The sequence below is a fragment of the Perognathus longimembris genome, chromosome 15, assembly GCF_023159225.1.
Source record: "Perognathus longimembris pacificus isolate PPM17 chromosome 15, ASM2315922v1, whole genome shotgun sequence".
Taxonomy (NCBI): domain Eukaryota; kingdom Metazoa; phylum Chordata; class Mammalia; order Rodentia; family Heteromyidae; genus Perognathus; species Perognathus longimembris.
The window spans coordinates 9819190-9843077 of record NC_063175.1 but is presented as its reverse complement, the minus strand read 5'-3'; the positions used below and the strand labels follow the sequence as shown (position 1 = coordinate 9843077).

At 42.4% G+C, this 23888-nt stretch overlaps 1 protein-coding gene across 1 annotated transcript in view; it reads right to left on the bottom strand.

Annotated features, from left to right (window-relative positions):
* Afg3l2 (AFG3 like matrix AAA peptidase subunit 2) overlaps positions 1-23888 on the bottom strand; it is a 47386-nt gene that overhangs the window by 18488 nt on the left and 5010 nt on the right. The window contains exons 2-9 of the mRNA XM_048363173.1: positions 23665-23764; positions 22770-22847; positions 21065-21171; positions 20771-20923; positions 8272-8346; positions 3160-3284; positions 2566-2839; positions 1965-2102 (exon numbers count right to left, since the gene is read on the bottom strand). Coding sequence (XP_048219130.1) covers positions 1965-2102; positions 2566-2839; positions 3160-3284; positions 8272-8346; positions 20771-20923; positions 21065-21171; positions 22770-22847; positions 23665-23764 — 1050 coding nt within the window. The remainder of the gene's footprint in view (positions 1-1964; positions 2103-2565; positions 2840-3159; positions 3285-8271; positions 8347-20770; positions 20924-21064; positions 21172-22769; positions 22848-23664; positions 23765-23888) is intronic.

Below are 23888 nucleotides of genomic sequence, written 5' to 3'. Positions count from 1 at the left end.
TGTAGTGCTGAGGAATCGAACCCAGGACGGCTTCATGTATGCTTGGCAAGCATTCTACCACTAGGCCACATTCCCAGCCCCGACTCCGCTCTTTTTATCATACTAATAAGTAGCAATTACACATTTTGCCTTATATAGTACAACACAGTGAAGTTGTAGCCTTTATATTCCTTGCAAAAGAATTCTCTGGGGCGTCTCCAAGGCATCTGCTCAGGAGCACTGTCTTCTTAACAAGTCTGCACAACCACCACACAGGAGGGAAAGGCTCCCGGCGGGCCAGTGCCCTGCAGTGGGTGCCCTAGCCCTGCGGCCAGCACCCTGCTCCTCTGCAACGCTGAGCAAGACCTTTCAGGACACAATCTGAGGCGGGCAGAAGTCTCAACCACCACGCACAACCTCCCTTCAGAGCCCTTTCTAAAGTCTCTCACCTGCATTCCAAATTTTCGTTCCTACACTGCTCTGAATACACACCCTGAAGTAACTTCATGACCAGCTACTGCCTCCCCTCAAATGCGACATTTCCCTTCTGACCTGAACTGAAATTTGGCGGTATCTTACAGCTTACATCCATTACCGCTGGACTTGCTCTGGGGGGCCCACACCACTGACCAGAGGCCCTGTGGCCCTCTGCATTTTGTGATGTTCACACGCATGTGACTCCTGGTTGCTCAGTTCCCTGATCCACATCTTCAATCATCTTTTGCCCCAACTGGACAAGGCAGTTCTGTCTGCCCCGGTGTGTACCACAGTCAGCCTCAAACTCTACCGGACGCCCTGCCCCCCTGCCAGCCTGGCCAGCCACACACAGCTTATGTTGACTTTCTGCTCTGCTACTCACTGGGCCCAGCACTCACTGGTCCTCTCGTCTTCAACTTCCCCTTACCCAGTTCAATTCTCATGGTCCACCCATTCTGATGTGGGAAAAGTCCTATGATAGAGAGCACTTTACAGTTCTACAGAACTGACAAAATATAAAATGAAGCACAAATCAAGGGCTCCATTAAAATTTTACCCACATCCACACTTCCTGATTTCAAACTTAGTACTCAAGAGTGTGATACTAGCTCAAGAATAGATAGGCAAACCAGTGGGATAGAATCAAGAGTAGGAAAAAAACTCATGGTCAAAGATGGTCAAGACCATTCAATAAAAAAAAGGATCTTTTCAAAAAATGGTGTCAGGAAAACGGAATATCCACATGCAAAAGAAAGAGTTGACTCTTACCTCATGCCATATATAAAAATAACTCAAAATGGATCACAGACCTAAGTGTAAGAGTTAAATATAAAACTCCTATAGGAGAAATGGGAAGAAGATGGTGGGAAAACAACAGGGAATCACCCAAGCTCTCTCTAACCAAACAGATTTGGGGTCCTAACACATACTTCTTGCAAAGAGATCAACAACAACAAATATAGGAACAAGCACAGAATCACAGGAACTGAAAAGAAACTAATCCCTACCAAATTTAAGACACCAATTACTAAATGGGCAAGGAAATGAAGAGGCTTTTCAGAAGAAGAGGTAAGAATGGCAAAGAGGCTGGGAATGTGGCTTAGTGGTAGAGTGCTTGCCAGGCATGCATGAAGCCCTGGGTTTGAGTCTTCAGTACCACAAACAGAAAAAGCCAGAAGTAGCACTGTGGCTCTAGTGGTAGAGTACTGCCCTTGAGCACTGAGAGGCTCAGGGACAGAGCCTAGACCCAGAGTTCAAGCCCCAGGACTGGCAAAAATTAAAAATAAAGAAAAAAATGAAAAGTCAATTTATAAAATCAGAAAATAATTACAAATCAGATATTCAACAAGGAGTTAGTATGCAGAATATTTAAAGCTCTGAAAAGACAAATGGAGAAAAATAAAAAATATATAAATAAAACCCAGGCAAACTTTTCCAATAAACATAAATAAATCGCTGACATGTAAATGAGGAAGAAAGCTGTACCATCGGAATAGAATATAACTTACTCTCGCTGGGCCCACACCAACAAACATCTCCAAAAACTCAGATCCACTAACAGTGATGAAGGGGACGTTGGCTTCTCCAGCTGTGGCCTTAGCTAGCAGGGTCTTCCCAGTACCTGGAGGGCCAGTGAGAATGGCACCCTTAGATGTAAAAAAGAGAAATCACATTAATCAGAATCTCAGAAAGGTATGTTGCATATCCACACTAATTCCAAATCACTAAACATTCCTAAACCACTAAGCATTTCTTCAATATCTCAACTTTGTAGTAATAAGTGGAGCTGTGGCTCGAGTGGTAGAACAATAAACCTCAGCAACAGTGCCCCGGTCCTGAGTTCAAGCCCCAGAACCACCCTACACCTCTGCCCACCAACACACGTGCAAAATAAAATGAAAAAAAGTTAGTACAAATTATATGGAAAATCTTAATGATTTCTAACATTCTTAGATTGGGGATGGTGTTATAACTCAACTTGAGTTAGGCAGAAACCAGGTTAATAAGAAGAGAAGGCAGAGTAATCAGACTTCATAAAATGTAAACTTCAAAAATGAAGAAATACTTGGAAGATTTTTTCAGCTAGTCTTCTGAAAGTTCATTTTTTACCTTTGGGATTTTTGCTCCAAGGTCTTGGTACTGCTTGGGGTTTTTCAAGAAGTTTACAAATTCCATGATTTCTAGCTTGGCCTCCTCGCAGCCTGCCACATCTTTGAACTTCACGTCCACCTCGTCCTTTAAGACCTTGGCTGTGGTTTCCCCGACACTGAAGAGTCCACCCATGCCTCGGCCAGTGCGACCAATGCCGGCTGGCCCTCTTCTGATGGTGTAGAGCAGGAAAGCGATGATGAGCACCGTGGGGAGCATGCTCAGGAGGAAGGAGCTGGGAGAGCAAGGCACACATCAGTGTTTCCAGCGCTGACTGGCAAAGAGTTTCATAACTGCTTCAGATAGGATTGCAAATTTTTTTTTAATTCCAGTATTTTATTTGCGGCCCAAGGAGAATCACAAACATCATATTAAAGAGAAAAACCTGTTCTTCACATCTTAGTCCTACGCAAAACCACCATGTAAACTAAGTTACTAGTGATTTCCTTTTTCACCTACTCCAAGTGAGAAAGGCCTAAACATAACCCTTCTTCCCGGGGACACAGAACAGTGGGCCACCACAGTGCACTCAGCGACCACTGAGTCACTTCTTACCCGTCGCTTTCAGCAATGTAAACAACAGGAACCCGATTTTCCCCTTCTATGCCCAGTTCTTGCTGCACATTTTCCAGATTCCGCTCAAAGGTGTCTACACTGCCGATGTTAAACCAGACGTATTGCTATGAAATTAGAAAAACAAATACCTTCAGAATGAAGTAGAAACTAAAGGTTCAGGTTACAAGCATTCAGTTTTTTAAGGAATTTTTTCAGAAATACCGAAATTGACAATATAAGAGGAAATAAAAGATTGGTTTTAATGCTGTGGTAGGTTTCAATCATTGAAAGCAACTGGAAATCCTTTGACAAATAAGCATTTCTTTAGCAAGATTCCTCAGTGACTCTAAAATTACAAGCACAAAAAAAATAGAATGAAAAATCTATTTGAAAAAGCAATCCTTTTTAATAGATAAATATGCATTCATTTGTTTTCCCAGTGGCTTATTCTCAAAACTATAAGACAGAACAATAATTAAATTTTCTGGGCATTTATTAAGCAGCAGGTGTTGTTCCAAACCTTGCTATGCATCAACTCATTCAATCTTGAAAACCACCCTAAAAAATAGCATCTGGGTGATGCTCACTTGTACACAGAAAGGCACCGGGTGCTATCCTCCTCATCCTTAGAGCTGGGGGGCTCTGAGGACATCTGAGGGCTTGGGGCAATGGCTACTCTATTCACTGCACACCAAGTGCAGTCAATCCCTCAGCAGCCACAGGGAAGTGGAGCCGAAATCCCCCAACCGATACCAAAATCCAGGGGTACAAAGTCCTGCTATAGAACGGCACAGCACTTGCATATAATCTATATTCAAGCTACCTCTAGCTGGACGCTAGAGGTGGCTAGTGTGGGTAATCCTATCTATCCAGGAGACTGAGATCTCAGGATTGCAGTTCAAAACCCTAAACAGGTAGGAAAGTCTGTCAGGCTCTTATCTCCAATTAACCACCAGAAAACCAGAAGTGGAGCTGTGGTTCAAAATGAAAGAGCACTCGCCTTGAGCAAAGAGCTCAAAGACAGCACCTCAGGCCCTGAGTTCAAATCCTATGACCAGCCAACAAAACCCCCCTCGAGATTACTTAAATTGCCTCTTATAATGCAAATTCTAAATGCAAATGGCCATTCCACTTTATTGTGTAGGAAATGGCAGAAAAAAAGTCTGTACAGGTTGAATTTTCCTCTGTTTTAATCCAGTTGTTGGGATCCATGGACACAGTACCCCCAAAATAACAGTGCTGAGCATATTCCATATTGTACTGGGGTCTACAGGGCAGATGAGCCTTGGCTCTCACAGATGAGAAACTGTGAGAGGCACCTAATCTGTCCATGCTTACACATGAGGAGTCCAGGCAGTCTCCAACTTCAGAGCCAACATCTTAAGCACCGTCATCCTGCTTCTCTGTGCAAATGTAGCAGCTTATAATCTAGAAGCTTTGCTACACACAAGACCATTCCAAGCACTTCTCAAACATTAAATTAGCCCCCTGTTACAGCAGAAGGCTCTACTTCTCCTTTAACCTGCAATCGTTTTTTAAAATAGTGGTTTACAAACAAAAACATGAAACACGGAAGGGAGCAATATGCCATCCCATATTCCTCCCGATCAGCATGGCTGAGCAGGGACACCGATCTGTTCCTCTCTCCACACTTCTAAACTAAAACATTGACAGTGACTTCTAACCATATTCTTCGTAAGTTATCACAAAACAAAAATATAAATTCAGCCAGGCGCCAGTGGCTCATGCCTGTAATCCTAGCTACTCAGGAGGCTGAGATCTGATGATCATGGTTCAAAGCCAGCCTTGGCAAGAAAGTCTGTGAGACTCTTATCTCGAATTAACCACTAGAAAACTGGAAGTGGCACTGTGGCTCAAGTGCAAGAGCACTCGTCCAGGCCCAGAGTTCAAGCCCTACAGACCGGGGGGGGGGGGGGGGGGGACGGGACACAGGGAAGGACATATATGTTGTGGAAGGGGGTGTATGTGTCTATGCATATATATACATGTAATACATTCCAACTATGTACAGAACAGATTAGAATCACATGACTGAGCAACCCCTAGCAACCTCTATACCTGTGACCCACGGGTGCTACACCAGAGGCCTGGCTTATCAGAGGGACCTGTGCACAGAGGCCCAGCAGCTTGTGTACCACCTAGGAGCAAGTTGCAAGTATAGACGCAGGTAAGAATCTGGGATGGGGTGGGAAACAGTGCTGGGACTAAATCTTAACCACTGTCCAGTCACACAAGTCTGGAAATCACTGATTTGAACCACCTTGTTTAAACAAGTAATTACTGGCATTCTTTTTTTTTTTTTTTTTTTTAAGTTTTTGTCAGTCGTGAACTCTGGGCCTGGGCGCTGTCCTTGAGCTCTTCAGCTCAACACTAGCACTGTATCACTTGAACCACAGCACCATTCTGGTGTTCTGGTGGTTAACTGGAGATAAGAGTCTGATGGACATTCTTGCCTGGGCTGGCTTTGAACTGCGGTTCTCAGATCTCAGACTCCTGAGAAGCTAGGATTATAGGTGTGAGTCACCAGCACCCAGCTTGATTCCTGTTTTAAAGATGAAGAAACTGAGGCTTAGAGAAGCCTAACCAGGCAATTCACAGTGGGACTGATTGAAACAAAAGCCTGTATGACACAGCACACAAGGTAACTAATGTTGTTCCACACAGCAGACACTGAAAAATTCTATGTGTGCTGAAATCATCTGAAAATGCAAAATGCTCTTTACCTAACAGGCAACACACATTTCTGCAGAAATTCAGGAAGTATACATATACAAAAAAATAAAATAACAGGGCTGGGGATATGGCCTAGTGGCAAGAGTGCCTGCCTCGGATACACGAGGCCCTAGGTTCGATTCCCCAGCACCACATATACAGAAAACGGCCAGAAGCGGCGCTGTGGCTCAAGTGGCAGAGTGCTAGCCTTGAGCAGGAAGAAGCCAGGGACAGTGCTCAGGCCCTGAGTCCAAGGCCCAGGACTGGCCAAAAAAAAAAAAAAAAAGAAAAAAAAAATAAAATAACAAGCCAGCAGGGTATATTAGCACATGCCTGCAATCCCAACATTTGGGAGGCTAAGGCAGGAAGATCAAATTCAGCCTGGGTGACATAGGAAGACCTTGTTTCCAGAAAAAAGGGAAGAAAGTATCCATAACAGAGACAAAATCTCAGTGCCTATATTTCAGTATCTTCTTAAGAGTCTTAAAATACAAGCCTTAATTATGACATAATTGAGAAAGAAAAATTAATGTGTAACAATGGTGTAAATTTCAATGCATGCCACTACAAGAAAACAAGGTCTCTCCCAAAGGGACCTGAGAGCAAGGGAAGGAAGGTCCTGATGACAAACAGGTGCCTGGTGTGAGCCAGTGCTCTACTTCTACTGCTCTGCTCTGTAAACCATGTGCTGGAGGCCATGCAGCCTCCATTAATTCACAAGGCTCTGTTTCTAGAAACAAAGTTACTGGGCATGTAAACAGTTAAACTGCTGTGTGTGTGTGTGTGTGTGTGTGTGTGTGTATGTGTGTGTGTGTGCTGCCAAATTGTGTTCTTGATCGGGAATGCCAGCTTAGTTACTGTTCCTAAAAGTCTGAGGCAAACAAAGCAGGATGGTTACTAATGGACATGGGGGGAACCAATGTAATGGGGAAAAAAAGCCTTCCTACCAGGGCCATGTGACTTTTAAACATCCTTGCAGGTAGATGGCTAGAAAATGGCTAAACCAAGCTGTCCTTAGACCTAAAATGATAAATTATATAGGACTCTAGGCATTCACACACAGCAAGACCAATGGAGAACACTCTTAGGGAGGAAAACAAAGGTGCGATGCTTCTGTGCCTCTGATAACATAAAGTAATATTCATTGAAATGGACTCTGGGAAATGGAAACAAGAGGTGTTTCTTTTTTTTTTCTTTTGTTTGCTCACTTTCCTGTCCTGTGCGGGGGAGGGGTAAGGAGGATACAAAAACAGAGACAGGAGGAACAAATGTAGCAGTGGTTCTCAGTAGAAACTATGTTGAGAATAAACTATACAAGTTGTGGGAACAGGAGGGAAAAACTGGGGAAAAAAAGCAAAGGAAGGGATGACATTGTCCAGAAAGAAATGTATTCTTTACCTGACTAGAAAAAAAGGGTGTGGGAATATAAATTAAGACAGTTCTTCAGCAGGGCAAGTTTATAATATGTATTTATACACTTAGATCATAGTAATCATGGTAGTCAAACAGCCCATCAACGAATGATTAGATACATAAATTGTAATAAACTCACTCAAAAAACAACTTTCAATATAAGACAAGCTTTGTAATTTGATTATATAAAACATATATAGATATGTGTATATATGTGTGCCACATATGTATAGGTATATACATATACATGTATAAAATATTAAAGAAGAAATGTGCTTATTACTTGACTTAGGACACAGTAACCTCTCTGTACATCATCTTTGTAATAACAATTTTTTAGAAATGTAAAAACCCCAGGGTGTCCTACGGGAGAACGCTGCAGAAACATGTGGGACACCTGGACAGCAGGCACTGGGAGTAGGGGGTCCAGGGGTCCGAACAGGTCAGCCAGCACACGGGAGTATCTTCCCCATCCTCCGAATCCTCTCAATGCACCCATGCCCTGCTGTCTCCCCAAGCACAGTCCAAACTGGCTGGACAGGATATATAAGTTGTTTTAAAGTAACTAACAGAAGTTAGTAAAACTAGTATAACAAATGGAAATTTGAATAGAATAGTATCACAAAAGAGCTGGAAGAGAAACAGTTGGAAAATGTCCTAAACCAATTTGAAAGGAGGTGTCTCTAAGTCTAAGCGATTCAGGTTTTAACGTTGTTGTTCTTTTTTCCCCTCTAACCAAGCAACTGTCTCTTAGTCTTGAGATTCAGACGACAGTGGAACACTCGAGCAAGACCCCGCTCGCTGTTGCCTAGCTGTCCACTCAGCGATGATGATGACCAGGCCCTGCAGCGCTCCTCCCGCTCCCTGCTGCCTGGCCCGCGCTGATATCTCCCATACACACCCCTGCTGTGACGGAAGGATGTTATCACTACAACTAGCCCATATCAACTAATAAAATGTACTTACCCCATCAACGGGAGATTTCCCTGGTGTGAAAGTCACTCGAACAAAACGTTTATTGACGACTTCCAGTCTGTCCACCTGGAATTTTAGAAAGGTAAATACCCAAGCACCAATTTGCAGAAAAGGCCTGACATTCAGATCGACCAATAAAAACGAAGGTCAGAGAAGGATCCCACATGTCTGTACCTCTCTCAAGGTGAGCATCTCTGGGCTGAGCCACCCGCAGAACCCCCTACACACTAGAAAGAACCCTAGATGCCCCCATTCACTTAGGCCTATTTTTAAACTGCTTTGTATTTGTTCTTCTACATTTTTCTTTTTCTTCCAGCTTTATATTTGCTGGCATTTTTGTTCTCTGGGCTCCTCTGCTTGATGAGCACACGCTAATTTACTGTTAATAGGCTATGAACACTTCTGTATGCAGTGTTGTACCTACAGACAGGCACTAAAGTTGGGTCGGAGGGCACACACATTACCTTTACCTTCGTTACTACTGGCAAATTGTGTTCCTATTACACTCTGTCAGCCTAATATTCTTTCTGCTTCTAAATCCTCACCACTTTAGTATTATAAGGCTTTAATTTTTACCACTCCATAAGTACAGTATGCTTTCAACTTTCCTTTTTCCTTTTCCTGTGGTGCCAGTACCGTAGCTTGTAATACAGGCTCATTTGTTCTCACTGAGTTTGTTTGTCTAACAGGCACTTTTCCACTTGAGCTATACCACCAGCCTGGCTTTTTGCTAGTTAATTAAGAGATAAAGTTTCATAGAAACTGTTCTTCCTGGGCTTGTTTTGAGCCTCAATCCTCAGCCCCTTCAAGTAGCTAGAGTTAAAGGTATAAGCCACCTGGGCTTGGCTTAAACTTGTTTTTGTTTTTTCTCCCCAATTATAACCAGTTCTTAAGAGGATGCTTAAATTCCTCATCCTCAGGACTGTGACCGACAGCACGAGCTGCTTAAGACAGACTTATTTCTCATGATCCTTCAGCAAGTCCAGAAGGTTTGAACAACAAAGGGAGTCCAGCATGGTAGCAGAGAAGCTATAACAGAGGAGTCACTGATCTTGGGCTGGAAAGCAGAGACTGTTTGGGGTCCAGTCGGTCTGGACGAAGTGGAGACTCTCTTGGAGCAGCTGGTAGCACGTCTGAGAGCTCTGCTGCAGGCCCATTCTTGTACACCAGTTACACTGTACAAAACACGCTCTTAGCTTCTGAAGCTGAGATTCAGACCTTTGAGAGCCTCCCTTTCAGGAGATAAACATTTGCACAGTATAAACACTTGCCTACTTCTACTATACAAAAGGCTCTGGGTTCTATTCCCAACAGCACCAAGAAGGTGGAAGGATTGTAGAAGACCAGCAAAAATTCAATCTCAAATAAACAAAAGGCTGGGATGTGGCTCAATGTGCTGCAGTATAAGGCTGTGGGTTTAAGCTACAGCACGTGTACAAGGACAGAATGTGCACATGCACACACGCGTGCACACACACACACACTCAATAGGTAAGACAATCCTGGGAAGATAGTGGAGTAGGAAGCACCAGAAATCTGTTCATCCACACACAGAACCTCGTGTATCTGGTATAAGTATCTAGGGACTCTGGAGTCTGTTAAAGGCTTAGAACTTCTCGGAGTGGATAACTGCAGTCTGTCTCAGCACTTACCACTTGCAGCCCCCGTCCTAGCTCTACCCTGTCTCTGCCTAGGGCTGGCAGCTATGCACATGCTCCTAGAGCAGCTGGCATACAACCTGCAATCACCAGAACAAGCTATAAGGGCCTGACCTCAAAGAGTAGATCCATGTTTTAAAGTCCATCCCTTCCTCCTGCAGCTAAAGTGACTTCCAGGGACCTACAGGGCTGGCTCTCTTTGTCTTTTTCATTTTTCTATGACTCCCTAATTCTGCAGCCAGATATTAAAGAGTGAAACATTAAAAAAAAAAACTTGAAGTTATCAAGTTTGGGCCTAGTACTGTGGCCCATGCCTGCCAGCTGAAGAGATGCTGAGGCAATGTTAGCAAGACCCCAGAAAAGCTGAGTGTGGTGTGGTATGCCTATAACCTCAGCTATCTGTAAATAGGAGGACCGAGATAAAAATCTAGCCCCCAACAAAAATATAAAACTCTACCTGAGAAATAAAGCAAAGAGGGCTAGAAACACAAATCTACCACTAGGTCCCAGCACAAGGCCCCTGAGTTCAAACTCCAGTATTACCCTTCAAAATAGGAAAGAAAAAGAAATTAATGAATTTGAGGAACAGAAAGCAAATTGAAGAAAAGAGAATATAACCTAAGGGAACTAACAATTTATACATGTTGGAGTTACAGGAGAGAGAAAAAAAAAGAAAACAAGGAATATAGTTTAAAATATGGCTAGGCTGAGAATATGGCCTAGTGGCAAGGGTGCTTGCCTTGTATACATGAAGCCCTAGGTTCGATTCCTCAGTACCACATATATAGAAAAAGGCCAGAAGTGGCGCTGTGGCTCAAGTTGGCAGAATGCTAGCCTTGAGCAAAAAGAAGCCAAGGACAGTGCTCAAGCCCTGAGTCCAAGCCCCAGGACTGGCAAAAATTATACACACACACACACACACACACACACACACACACACACACACACATTTATGGCTGAAAACCTCTCAAATATAGTGAAAGACAAGAATGAACTCAAAGGAGAACCTCGCTGAGACATGTTATAAAACTTTCCAAAGACAAAAAGAATCATAAAGTAGCAAGAGAAGCAGCTCACCACATACAAGAGATTCTGAGTAAGAGTGAGATACTTTTATTTTTCTTTATAGTACTAGTCCTAAGCCTTGAACTCAGGGGCTTGGTGCTGTCCCTGAGCTCTTTTGCTCAAGGCTAGTGTGATCTACCACTTGAGCCACAGATCCACTTCTGGCTTTTTGATGGTTAGAGATTAAAGTCTCATGGACTTTTTCCTGCCTGGACTGGCTTTGAACCATGGTCCTCAGATCTAGGCTTCCTGAGCAGCTAGGATTACAAACTGGGCCACTGGTACCCAGCTTATGAGATAATTTCTTTTCAGAAAGTTAGAAGGTACAGGCATAATACAATAATCAAAGTAGTAATATAAAGTACCAAAAAACAAACATGTCAGCCAAGTTCTTCAAAAGTAGGGGAGATGGTCACAGCAGAGGAGCTCAAGAGCCCAATAGCTATACCCTTATGAACACATAAGATGATGCTAAGTGAAATGAACTCCATGTTATGGAAACAATTGTTATATCACAGTTGTAACTATAGTTTCTATTATTGATGATCTTCTTGTATCACCCTCCTGTGGTTGTACCTACACTATCTCTGTATCTTATCTGAGTATATTGGAAACCGTGTATACTGGTATTAGAACTCGGAAATTGAAAGGGAATACCAAAATAGAGAGACACAGGATAAAAAAAAAAAGACAAACAACTACAAAAGCAATACTTGCAAAACTGTTTGGTATAAATGAACTGAACAACTCATGGGGGAGAAGGGAAAGGGGGAGGGGGAATGAGGAACAAGGTAACAAACAGTACAAGAAATGTATCCAATGACTAATGTATGAAACTGTAACCTCCCTGTAATTCAGTTTGATAATACTTTTATTTCTGTTTACAAGGCTAAGCATAATTTCCTCTAAAATGGCTTTTTTTGCATTGTTTTTCAATAAATTCTTTCTTTTTAATTTATTAAACAAAAATTTTTGACAAGGTGTTGTGCACAAGGGGTACAGTTACATAGTAGGGCAGTGTGTACATTTCTTTTTTTTAATTTTTATTATAAAACTGATGTACAGAGAGGTTACAGTTTCATACGTTAGGCATTGGATACATTTCTTATACTGTTTGTTACCTTGTCCCTCATACCCCCCTCCCCACTCCCTGTCCCCCCTTGAGGTGTTCAGTTAACTTACACCAAACAGTTTTGCAAGTATTGCTTTTGTTGTTGTTTCTTGTATTTTACCCTTTGTCTCTCAATTTTGGTATTCCCTTTGAATTTCCTAATTCTAATACCAGTACACATTGTTTCCCATACACTCAGATAAGATTACAGAGATAGTGTAGATACAATCACAAGAAGGTGATACACGAACATCATCAATAGTAGAAACTACAGATACACATGGGATGTTGAAAGTAGTTACAACTGTGATATAACAATCATTTCCATAAAATGGAGTTCAATTCACTTAGCATCATCTTATGTGTGCATAAGGGTATAGCTATTCGGCTCTTGTGATCCTCTGTTGTGACCTGCCTAAACCTGTGCTAATTATTCCCAATAAGGGAGACCATAGAGTCCATGTTTCTTTGGGTCTGGCTCACTTCACTTAGTATAATTTTTTCCAAGTCCTTCCATTTCCTTACAAATGGGGCAATGTCATTCTTTCTGATAGAGGCATAAAATTCCATTGTGTATATGTACCACATTTTCCTGATCCATTCGTCTACGGAGGGGCATCTGGGTTGGTTCCAGATTCTCGCTATGACAAATTGCGCTGTAATGAACATTGTTGTGCTGGTGGCTTTACTTTGATTTTGTTTGTAGTTTTTTGGATAAATACCCAAAAGTGGGGTTGCTGGGTCATAGGTGTGTACATTTCTTGTGATATCTTACACCCTGTTTTTCTTTCCCTTCTCTAGGCCACATAGACATATGTACAATATACAGTGTACCAAGAAGATATACAGTAGCCACGTGGCCTACGCCAAAGAAAATTCGCCTAGGGCTTTAAATGTAATGTCGACAGTAGAAGATATGTCAACAATAGTCTTATATGAACGTACATACATAGCTTTTGAGCTATTGTGATCCACTGAGAGGTCTATTTCTGACCTTCATATGTTGAGTAGTTGTTTGGTTTTAGTTACATAATGTAGGGTCGCTGACCCAAACCTGTTGGATATACCATTTGACAAGAAGTTTTTGGTTTCCCAGACCTGGTCTCTACTGTCTCCCCCTACCTCCTCCTTAACAGTCATATATCAAGATCATGCCCCTTTGTTTTCTGTGTTCTAGGCTTGTCTCGCTCAACATTATTTGTTCAAGTTTTGACCATTTCCCTGCGAACACCAATATTTCACCATTTCTAATCACTATGTAGTATTTAATTGTGTATAGGTACCATATTTTTTGGACCCATTCATCTGTGGAGGGGCATCTGGATTGTTTCCATATTTGGCTATTGTGAATTGTGCAGCGATAAACATGGAAGCAAATGTCTTTTTGATATCTTGGGACCTGTTGTTGCCTAGGAGTGGTATGGCTGGGTCATAGGGTAGGTCTATGTTGAGCTTTTTGAGAAACCTCCATACTGTTCTCCAAAGTGGTTGTACTAATTTGCACTCCCACCAACAATGGAGAAGGGTTCCTCTTTCCCCACAGCCCCTCCAGCATTTGTTGTTGCCTGAGTTCAGAGTATAGGCCATTCTCACTGGAGTGAGGTGGTATCTCAAGGTTGTTTTTATTTGCATTTCCTTTACTGCCAGGGATGTTGAACATTTCGTCATATGTTTCTTTGCCATTTTTATCTCTTCTCTTGTGCAGTCTCTCTTTAGCTCCTTTGCCCATTTCCTAATTGGTTTACTGGGCTTGGAGGAGCTTAAGTTTTTTGAGTTCTCTATAGATGACAGATATTAGGCCTTTGTCTGTTGCTGTGCTGGTAAATAGCCTTTCCCATATGGTTGGCTGTCTTTCTAGTTTGGTGGCTAGATAATAAATACTTTAAAAAAAAAAAAGTAGGGGGCTGGGGATATAGCCTAGTGGCAAGAGTGCCTGCCTCGGATACACGAGGCCCTAGGTTCGATTCCCCAGCACCACATATACAGAAAACGGCCAGAAGCGGCGCTGTGGCTCAAGTGGCAGAGTGCTAGCCTTGAGTGGGAAGAAGCCAGGGACAGTGCTCAGGCCCTGAGTCCAAGGCCCAGGACTGGCCAAAAAAAAAAAAAAAAAAAAAGTAGGGGAGATGGGTTGGGAGGAATGGGGGAGAATGTACAAACAGATGACACTGATCAAGATTCATTGCATTCAATACTACTTTGTTCAATGGAAACTCCCTTATACAACTACTTCAAGGTAAAATCAAAATCAAAATAAAATAAAATAAATAAAAATCAAAGTAGAGGAGAGTTGAAGACATTTTCCAGATAATGAAAAGATGAATGAGTTGACCACAGTCCCTTCCTAACAAGAAATGTCTAAGAAGGTGGGTACCATGGGTCCCACCTGTAATCCTAGCTACTCAGGAGGCTGAGATCTGAGGTAGACATATCCTTGAGACTCTTATCTCCAATTAGCCCCCAAAAGCCAGAAGTAGAGGTATGGCTCAAGTGGTAGAACACCAGCTTTGAGTGGAAAAGCCAAGGAAGATTACCAACACACACACACACACACACACACACACACACACACACACACACACACACACACACAGCGCTCCAGGAATCCTGCAAAACAAAACATAGGAAAATCACAAACAGTAACTGAAAGTCAGATGAAGAACTAAAGAGACCACAATGGCAAATACAGAAGCATTGTAAGAGCTAGTATTACTACTATTCTTTCATTTGTACTCCCATAATTTATGGAGACATAATTTATGAGACTAGGGTAAGTACACTTAAAAAACTGCTAGATTGTGGTCTGGGGATATGGCCTAGTGGCAAGAGTGCTTGCCTTGTATACTTGAAGCCCTGGGTTCGATTCCCCAGCACCACATATACAGAAAATGGCCAGAAGTGGCGCTGTGACTCAAGTGGCAGAGTGCTAGCCTTGAGCAAAGAGAAGCCAGAGACAGTGCTCAGGCCCTGAGTCCAAGGCCCAGGACTGGCAAAGAAAAACAAAAACAAACAAACAAAAGAACTGCTAGATTGTGTTTTGGGGCACAAAAAATATGAAGATATAATTTGGTGACATTACAATCACCAAAAAAGGTGGAGTTTACCCCCATGGTAACTACAAAGGAAATAACTAAAGACCATGAGAAAAACATTGAAATGTTTCACTTCAAACCAATCAGCTAAACACAAAGGGCTAATGTATGAAATGAAGTATAAAAACTTTAAAACAAACATAAAATCAGCTGGGTGCAGTGGCTCACGCCTGCAATCCTAGCTACTCGGGAGGCTGACATTCTGAGGATCATGGTTCAAAGCCAGCCTGGGCAGGAAAAGTCTGTGATACTCTTATAAGCACGAGACGAGCAAAAAATCAGGGATAGCACCCAGGGCCCAAATTTAAGCTCCAGCAGTTACACACACACACACACACACACACACACACACACACACACACACACACAACTAGTAAAATGACAGGACTCGCTCAAGAATAGGAGAGTGAATATAAAAAATACAATCCAGGGCTGGGGATATAGCCTAGTGGCAAGAGTGCCTGCCTCGGTATACCCGAGGCCCTAGGTTCGATTCCCCAGCACCACATATACAGAAAACGGCCAGAAGCAGCGCTGTGGCTCAAGTGGCAGAGTGCTAGCCTTGAGCGGGAAGAAGCCAAGGACAGTGCTCAGGCCCTGAGTCCAAGCCCCAGGACTGGCCAAAAAAAAATACAATCCATATGTTAAAGTCTCACTGGAGAGTTAAGAAACAAAAAGACTGAAATGAGAGGATAGAGAAAGATGTCCTATTGTCCCATTAAATTGTAACCAATGAAAGGAGCAAGAGTGACTATACATGTATCAGAAACACTGATTTCAAGTGATAAAGGTTACAAGAGATAAGAACACTGTATATTACTTTGTATCGAGAAGATTTTTAGTTCCAATACTAGCAGTACAGAGTTACAGAGTAAAAGCATAAAAGGTACAGAGCATATTTAAAAAATATATATGCACATATGTTTAGTGTTACATTTTAGAGTTAAACAGGTAATTTTGTCATTAAATTTACTAATGACAATTTCCTGTGACTAGTTCTGTGCTAAGCATCAATATGCTAGAAAAAAATATATACCCAGAGCCTGGGTTTTTGCCTTTTGGTAGCATATATACACACAAGCTTCAATGTTTAGAAGATCCAGGACTCAGGAGAAAATCCTTTTACATGAAATTTGTACAACAGAAACTTCTCAGCAGTCAAAGTAAGAGTAAAAACAAAACAAAACCCAAAAAACATGTAAACCATACTTTCCTGAAAACACTGTACTTTGAACAAAGCAAGAAGCAAAGTACAAAAATGCAGAATGAGGCTGGGGATATGGCCTAGTGGCAAGAGTGCTTGCCTCATATACATGAGGCCCTGGGTTCGATTCCCCAGCACCACATATACAGAAAATGGCCAGAAGTGGCGCTGTGGCTCAAGTGGCAGAGTACTAGCCTTGAGCAAAAAGAAGCCAGGGACAGTGCTCAGGCCCTGAGTCCAAGCCCCAGGACTGGCCAAAAAAAAAATGCAGAATGACAAGAACCAACCCTTCCCCTCCACCAAAAGTAGTTATTTCCCTGCTAACCTCACTAGGCGTGGTGTACTTTTAAACAGCAGCAGGAACAGCACCAGCTGCTCGCTCTCGCCTTCCCCTCAGGGCGCCATGGCAGAAATCTGGAGGATCATCCTGAACCCAGCTGTTGCTTTGGCAGGATAGGCTTTGGGCTTGTACCCCACGGAGAGGGATCTAAAGGAAATGTTCTCCAAATATGTTCATGGTGTATGACCAGGAGCTCTGGCGTTCCAGAGGATTGGCCTTCGTGTGTTTTAAAAGCCTAGATGATACCAAGGAGGCCAACGACAGTGCCAATGGGATGGAGCTCGATGGGCGGAGGATCAGAGAGGATTTCTCCATAATGAAGAGATCACGTGGCGCAACACCTGGGATTTACATGGGAAGACCTACCTATGGTCAATGGAGAAAATACTAGGGCAGATCGCACAGGGAAGGGGGCAGAGAGCCTGGGTACAGAAGGCAGTCACCTTCCCCCTACTGCGCCCATGGCAGATACTTCAGTACTTCATTCTCAGTAATGGAAAAAAACAGATTGAGACAGACAAGGAAACAGAGACTACACACACAATAAAACAACTGGATCTAACCTATGTACACAATACTCCACCCAACAACAGCATTCATTTTTGATTCCCAAGCAAATATAAGACCTTCCAAGACAGTGTAATCACAATAGAATGAAACTACAAATTCAAGACAGGATGAAAACTAAAAATGCACAAATCAAAATTTCATTTCTTCAGTGAAATAACATCCTTAGACAATCAACAGGTCAAAGAAGAAATCACAAAAAGAGAATGGAAAATACTTAGAGATCAATGAAAACAAATCCACAGTACACCCAAACTTACAGGACACAGCAATAGCAGCTCTAGGATCAGAGAAAGAACAACCCAAACCTGCAACAAGCAAAAAGAAGGAAACAGTAAAGGTAAAACATAAAGATTAAACTAGAGAAAAGACGGAAGTGTGAAGAAAAATAGAGGGCTAGAGGTCTGACTAAAATGGTAAAGCACTTTGAAGTACAAGGAAGGCCCTGTGTTCAAGCTTCAATACTGAAAAAGAATGAAAATGAAACTAAGAGTTGGCTCACTGGAAAAGATCAACAAAACTGACAAACTTATTGCTAGATGAACTAAGAAAAAAAGAAAGAAGATTCAAATTACTAAAACGAGAATTGAAAGTGTGTGACTATAGAACTAAAAAGGTGCATAACAAAGTCACATGGGCTGGGTGTGGTGGCACATACACCCAACCACTGGAAAGGTGAAGCTCCAGTGGGAGGATCCAAGTTCAAGGCCAGTCTAATAAAAAAAGCTAGCACTTCATTTTAAGCCAGGTACAGAGATGCATACCTATCATCCCCACTACAAGAGGCAAAAGACTGTGTGTGGTAGGAGTCCATCCTTAGAGGAGAAAAGTCTAAACCTTACTGAAAAGACTAGTTTAAAAAAAAGGGCTGGGGATATGGCCTAGTGGCAAGAGTGCTTGCCTTGCATACATGAAGCCCTGGGTTCAATTCCCAGCACCACATATATAGAAAATCGCCAGAAGTGGTGCTGTGGCTCAAGTGGCAGAGTGCTAGCCTTGAGGAAAAAAAAAAAAAAAGAAGCCAGGGACTGTGCTCTGGCCCTGAGTCTAAACCCCAGGACTGGCAAATAAAATAAAAATTTTTTAAAAAAAGAGGAGTCCTGAAGGCACCGCTGGTAGAATACCTGCCTAGAATTACATGATTATGCAAATCCACTTCTTTGTATTTATTCAAAAGAATTGAAAGTAGATTCTTAAAACATGAAAGAACTCCAAGGTGGATGTCTGTCAATGATGAATAAATAGGTAAGCAAAATGTGGAGTGCATTTATGCATGTGGACATATGCACACACAACACATTCGTATACACTTTTAAAATGGAAGACAAGGGGCTGGGAATGTGGCCTAGTGGTAGACTGCTTGCCTAGCATGCATGAAGCCCTGGGTTTGATTCCCCAGCGCCACATATATAGAAAAGGCCAGAAGTGGCGCTGTGGCTCAAGTGGCAGAGTGCTAGCCTTGAGCAAAAAGAAGCCAGGGACAGTGCTCAGGCCCTGAGTCCAAGGCCCAGGACTGGCAAAAAAAAAAGTTGTGATGGTCTTTATTTTATCAAATGGAAAAAGAAAAGATAAGCATGAGAAGATTAACTGCATGCCAACTTCATGTAAGAAAATAGTGAATAGTTAAAAATATAAGAGTCAGGGCTGGGGATATAGCCTAGTGGCAAGAGTGCCTGCCTCGGATACACGAGGCCCTAGGTTCGATTCCCCAGCACCACATATACAGAAAACGGCCAGAAGCGGCGCTGTGGCTCAAGTGGCAGAGTGCTAGCCTTGAGCGGGAAGAAGCCAGGGACAGTGCTCAGGCCCTGAGTCCAAGGCCCAGGACTGGCCAAAAAAAAAAAAAAAAAAAATATATAAGAGTTAGTTATTAATGAATTATGTAAATATTACCATGTAAAAAAGGTAAAATTACTTTAATGGATGGTCAAAACTAAGAAAAAAATTGTTCTAAGTCACTTTAAGAGTGTCAAGCACTTGGGTGCTGGTGGCTCACATCTGTAATCCTAGCTACTCAGGAGGCTGAGATCTGAGGATCGCAATTCAAAGGCAGCCCAGGCAAGGAAAGTCTGTAAGACTCTTATCTCCAATTAACCTAAAAATCAGAAGTGGAGTTGTAGCTCAAAGTGGTAAAGCAATAGCCTTGAGCAAAACAAAACAAGCTCAGGGACAGCTCAGGCCTGAAGTTCAAGCCCCATGAATGACAAAAAAAAAAAAAAAAAAAGACACACATATACTTCCTCACCGTAGTAACAAGCAGCAATTATTTGGAAGGACAGCCACCAGTCACAAAAGTGAAATGCTAATATGTTTAAAATCATGAGCAAATCACCACTTACAATCATTATTCAATTCTTCTGTGACTTCTGACCAACCAAGACACAAAATGAAAATACTTTCAGTGCTATTTCCCTCTTACTGCACATTTACTTGATTTCTGCCTCCTTTGTTTTCTCTCTTAAATACAGCCACTGAAGTGGTTCAAAAGATAGAAGGGGTCTGGTTTGCTTGCTTACTTGCGACAGGAGCCTCCTATACCCATCTAGCCTTGAACTCTCATCTTTTTCTTAGTTATCTGATCTTCACAGTTTCATCCACAGCAGAAATGACCTGACAATGATGTGTCTTGGGTCTGCAACACATCTGTGCACATGACTTTTCCATTTCTATGCTCACCTCCTCTACAACTTGTAGACACATTTTACATTCTTCATACTACCTTAGTAAATACTAATATTTTTATTTTATTCAACTCATTAACAAAAAACCAAATCAAGAGGTTAAATAATTTCCCTAATGTTCTTTAGTTCTTACTAACATTATATGCAGCAGTTTCCAAGATGTGCCTATTTGCTATTTTAATGTCTTAGAAATCAGGATCCATTTTATAATTGAAGGTGTCATTGGAAGCTTATTAATTTTTTCTTAGTAATACGTAAAATAACACACATCTTACAGTCAGCAACATCTTAAATATGCTGGGCAAAGACCCAGGTGGTAACAACACAGGCTTCCCAACAGATAGAACAATCGAGTCCACATAACCTGCGGGGACCACACTAGAAGCCTGCGCACAGCTCTAGTTCGCCTGCAAGCCCAAAGGAATGAAAAAGCAGTGAAGACAAGCAAAAGCCAAGAAGCCACCTCTGGCAGAAGGCACAGGAAGATGAAAGAGAAGCAAATGAGAGAGATATAAAGATATAAAGGGGCCTGTGAGACATAGTGCTTCCCAAGCCAGGCCCTACTATGAAGTGACATCAAACAGTCCTATAGTCAATTTGTGGCTGCTGGGTCAAGACATACAGGTTCTTGGTTATAGTAGAAAACAGTGACTTCATGATCAACAAATTCAGTTAACTTAGTGACTGTTTATCACTCTTGGTCTAATCTATGTTTAATCTTGGTCTAATGTCACCTTGTGAATCATAGCAGCCATCCATCCCATATAATACTTACTACTCCTTTCGAAAGATAGTTATTGACAAAGTCCTTCCAAGTGATTTCTCTCCCGGAGCTCTTGAACAGGAAGTAAAGCATGACTCCACCCCAAAACAGAGTGGTCCAGAGAAAATACAACCTGAAATCCTTGTCGTCCCATGGGAAGTCGCCCTAGACAAACAGGGAGAGTTTCTGTAAAGAACAAAATGTCATAATATATCATCTGTGCTAGCTAATGTGAGACACAAGTCTCATACAACCTTTCCTGGGAAACATTTGTAAGCTCAAAGTCAACATAGTTTGAAATCAAACCTTCTGAAACCTGGACCACCAGTGAGAATCATCTTTCTTGCCTCGGCGTTTTCCTCCACCACCTCCTGCACCTCCAGAAGAGCGTGGGGTAGAGGCTGGCTTCGACTCTGAAACAAGGAGGGCACACAGCAGCACTGCAGTCATTTCTAGCTGCCAGCAAGGCTTCCAGGCCCATGGGTCCATAAAGGCCTTGCTGAAAAGTACACTATGCCCACTGGCCGGCTATCACACCATAAGAAAGGCCAGCCCTGAGATCATTCTTTGCATTCTGAGTATGTATTTATTCTTCCGACTAGATGACAAGTTCCTTTCAAAACAAAGGCTTGAGCCAGGCACAAGTGGCTCATGCCCATGATCCTAGCTACTCAGGAGGCTGAGATCAGAGGATCATGGTTCAAAGCCAGCCCGGACTTATCTCCAATTAACCATCAAAAAGCTACAAATCAAGCTGTGGTTCTATGGTAGAGTGCCAGCTTTGAGTGGACAAGCTAAGAGACGATGCCCAGGCTCTGAGTTTAAGCTCCAGTATCAGTGCACAAAAAGAAAAAAGAAAAAACAGCTAGGGTGAGGGGAGTATAAGACTTTGACTCCCATTTCCTGTATGAAGAGCAGAAAATACTTCTCTTTCTCTATTTCTCCCTACTTTAATCCTGTTGTGCTAAAACAAATCCTTGTTAAGTTCTTTAAAAAGCTGGGCACAAAAAGTCCTTTAAAAAACTGGGCCTATAATCCTAGCTACTCAGGAGGCTGAGATCTGAGAATCATGGTTCAAAGCCAGCCCAGGCAGGAAAGTTCATGAGACTCTTATCTCCAATTAACCACCAGAAAACTGGAACTGGAGCTATGGCTCGAAGTGATAGAGTGCTAGCCTTGAGGATGAAAGCTCAAGGACAGCACCCAGGCCCTGAATTCAAGCCCCAAGACCAACAACAACAACAACAATGAAAGTGCTGGGATGAGGCTGTAGCCCAGTGGCAGAGCATCTACTTAGCATTTGGGAGGCCCTTGGTCCAACTAGAACTACCACTATCAACAAAAATACTCAAGAGGGGCTGGGAATGTGTCTTAGTGGTAGAGTGCTTGCCCAGCATGCATGAAGCCCTGGGTTTGATTCTTCAGTACCACATACACAGAAAAGGCTGGAAATGGTGCTGTGACTCAAGGGGTAGCGTGTTAGCCTTGAACAAAAGAAGCTTAGGAACAGTGCTCAGGTCCTGAGTTCAAGCCCCAGGACTGGCAAAAACAACAACAAAACATTTCCCTAAACAGAAGGGAAGCCAGCTGAGTGCAACATATGTCGGGCATTGTGCTAAATGGTCTGGCACTTATGAAATGGGGCTAGGAAGCTGGAAGCACACACACATCTCCCCCTCCTAGGCCTAAGCAATGCTGTCTAAGGCTCATGTGGTTCTCACAACACTGTACTATATCACATGTCAGATAAGACCTTTCTTAAATTATGTGTGGCTTTACTAATGTGTCAGATCTATCTACTAGTCTTAGTTTAGTCAATCTCTCTAAGGTGACTTGAAATTACTTCAATTTGCACAAGGACAGGAAAATATGTACAGAAAATGAAGGTAAAGTGAAATTCAGGAACTATGAAACTTTATATATGGGTAACTGCTAGTGTCAAAGCTGACTTTTGGTGGCCATCATCATTAGGGAAAACAATAAATTCTAATATTATCTTTTAAGCATGTACCTTTTTTGTCTCCCACAGCTTCTTTGGGTTCAGTAGCATTTTTTCCATTTTTCCCATTAGGAAAATATTTTTCAAATCCTGTTAAGAAAAGGGGAGGAGGAAATCCTCAAACTAAAATTCACCACATTTTGTATGGACGCAGTTTTCAGTATCACTGACAAGCCACTAAAAAGCCAGTTTGCTGATAGTCTGACAAGGTTGCTTGTAGAAAAGTAATGAAAGAGGGGCTGGGAATATGGCCTAGTGGCAAGCATGCTTGCCTCGTATACATGAAGCCCTGGGTTCGATTCCTCAGCACCACATATATAGAAAAAGTCCAGAAGTGGTGCTGTGGCTCAAGTGGCAAAGTGCTAGCCTTGAGCAAAAAGAAGCCAGGGACAGTACTCAGGCTGAGTCCAAGCCCCAGGGCTGGCAAAAAAAAAGAAAAGTAATGAAAGAGCAAGGCGCCAGTGGCTCATGCCTGTAATTCTAGCTCCTCAGGAGGCTGAGATCTGAGGACTGTGGTTCAAAGTCAGCCTGGCAGAAAAGTCCGTGAGACTCATCTCCAACTAACCACCAGCAATCTGGAAGTGGCGCTGTGGCTCAAATGGTAGAGCGCTAGCCTTGAGCTGAAGAGCTCAGGGACAGTGCCCAGGCCCAGAGTGCAAGCCCCATGACCAACAACAAGAACAAAAAAGTAGTCAAAGTCTAAACAATACAATTCCTGGTCTGGAGGTACTAAAGACAAAAGATTCCTTCTAAGCCAATTTCATGGCTATAACCCGACAGCAGTTGGGTGGGGAGCAGGGTAGACACAAGTTTAAGAGTCATGCTGAAACTAAATTAGCAAACACCTGCAAGGGGTATATCTCTTTAACCAGAACACAGAGCAATATAGTAATACCTCAGCACTTACCTTTGGGAGGTCGAGAACAAAATCTTTTATAAGCAGCAATTACATCTGTCAGAAGAGAATTTCTGCTGCTTGTTGCCTGAGAGGTAGCATATCGATAAAGCTGCAAGAGGACAAAAATATAAGCATGAGGACTACATAGGGAGAAAAAAATGCAAAAAGTATTTCCTATTATCACAAAGTGAATAAAATGTTTCTCTGTTCCACAGAAGGTTAAAAACTAGCAC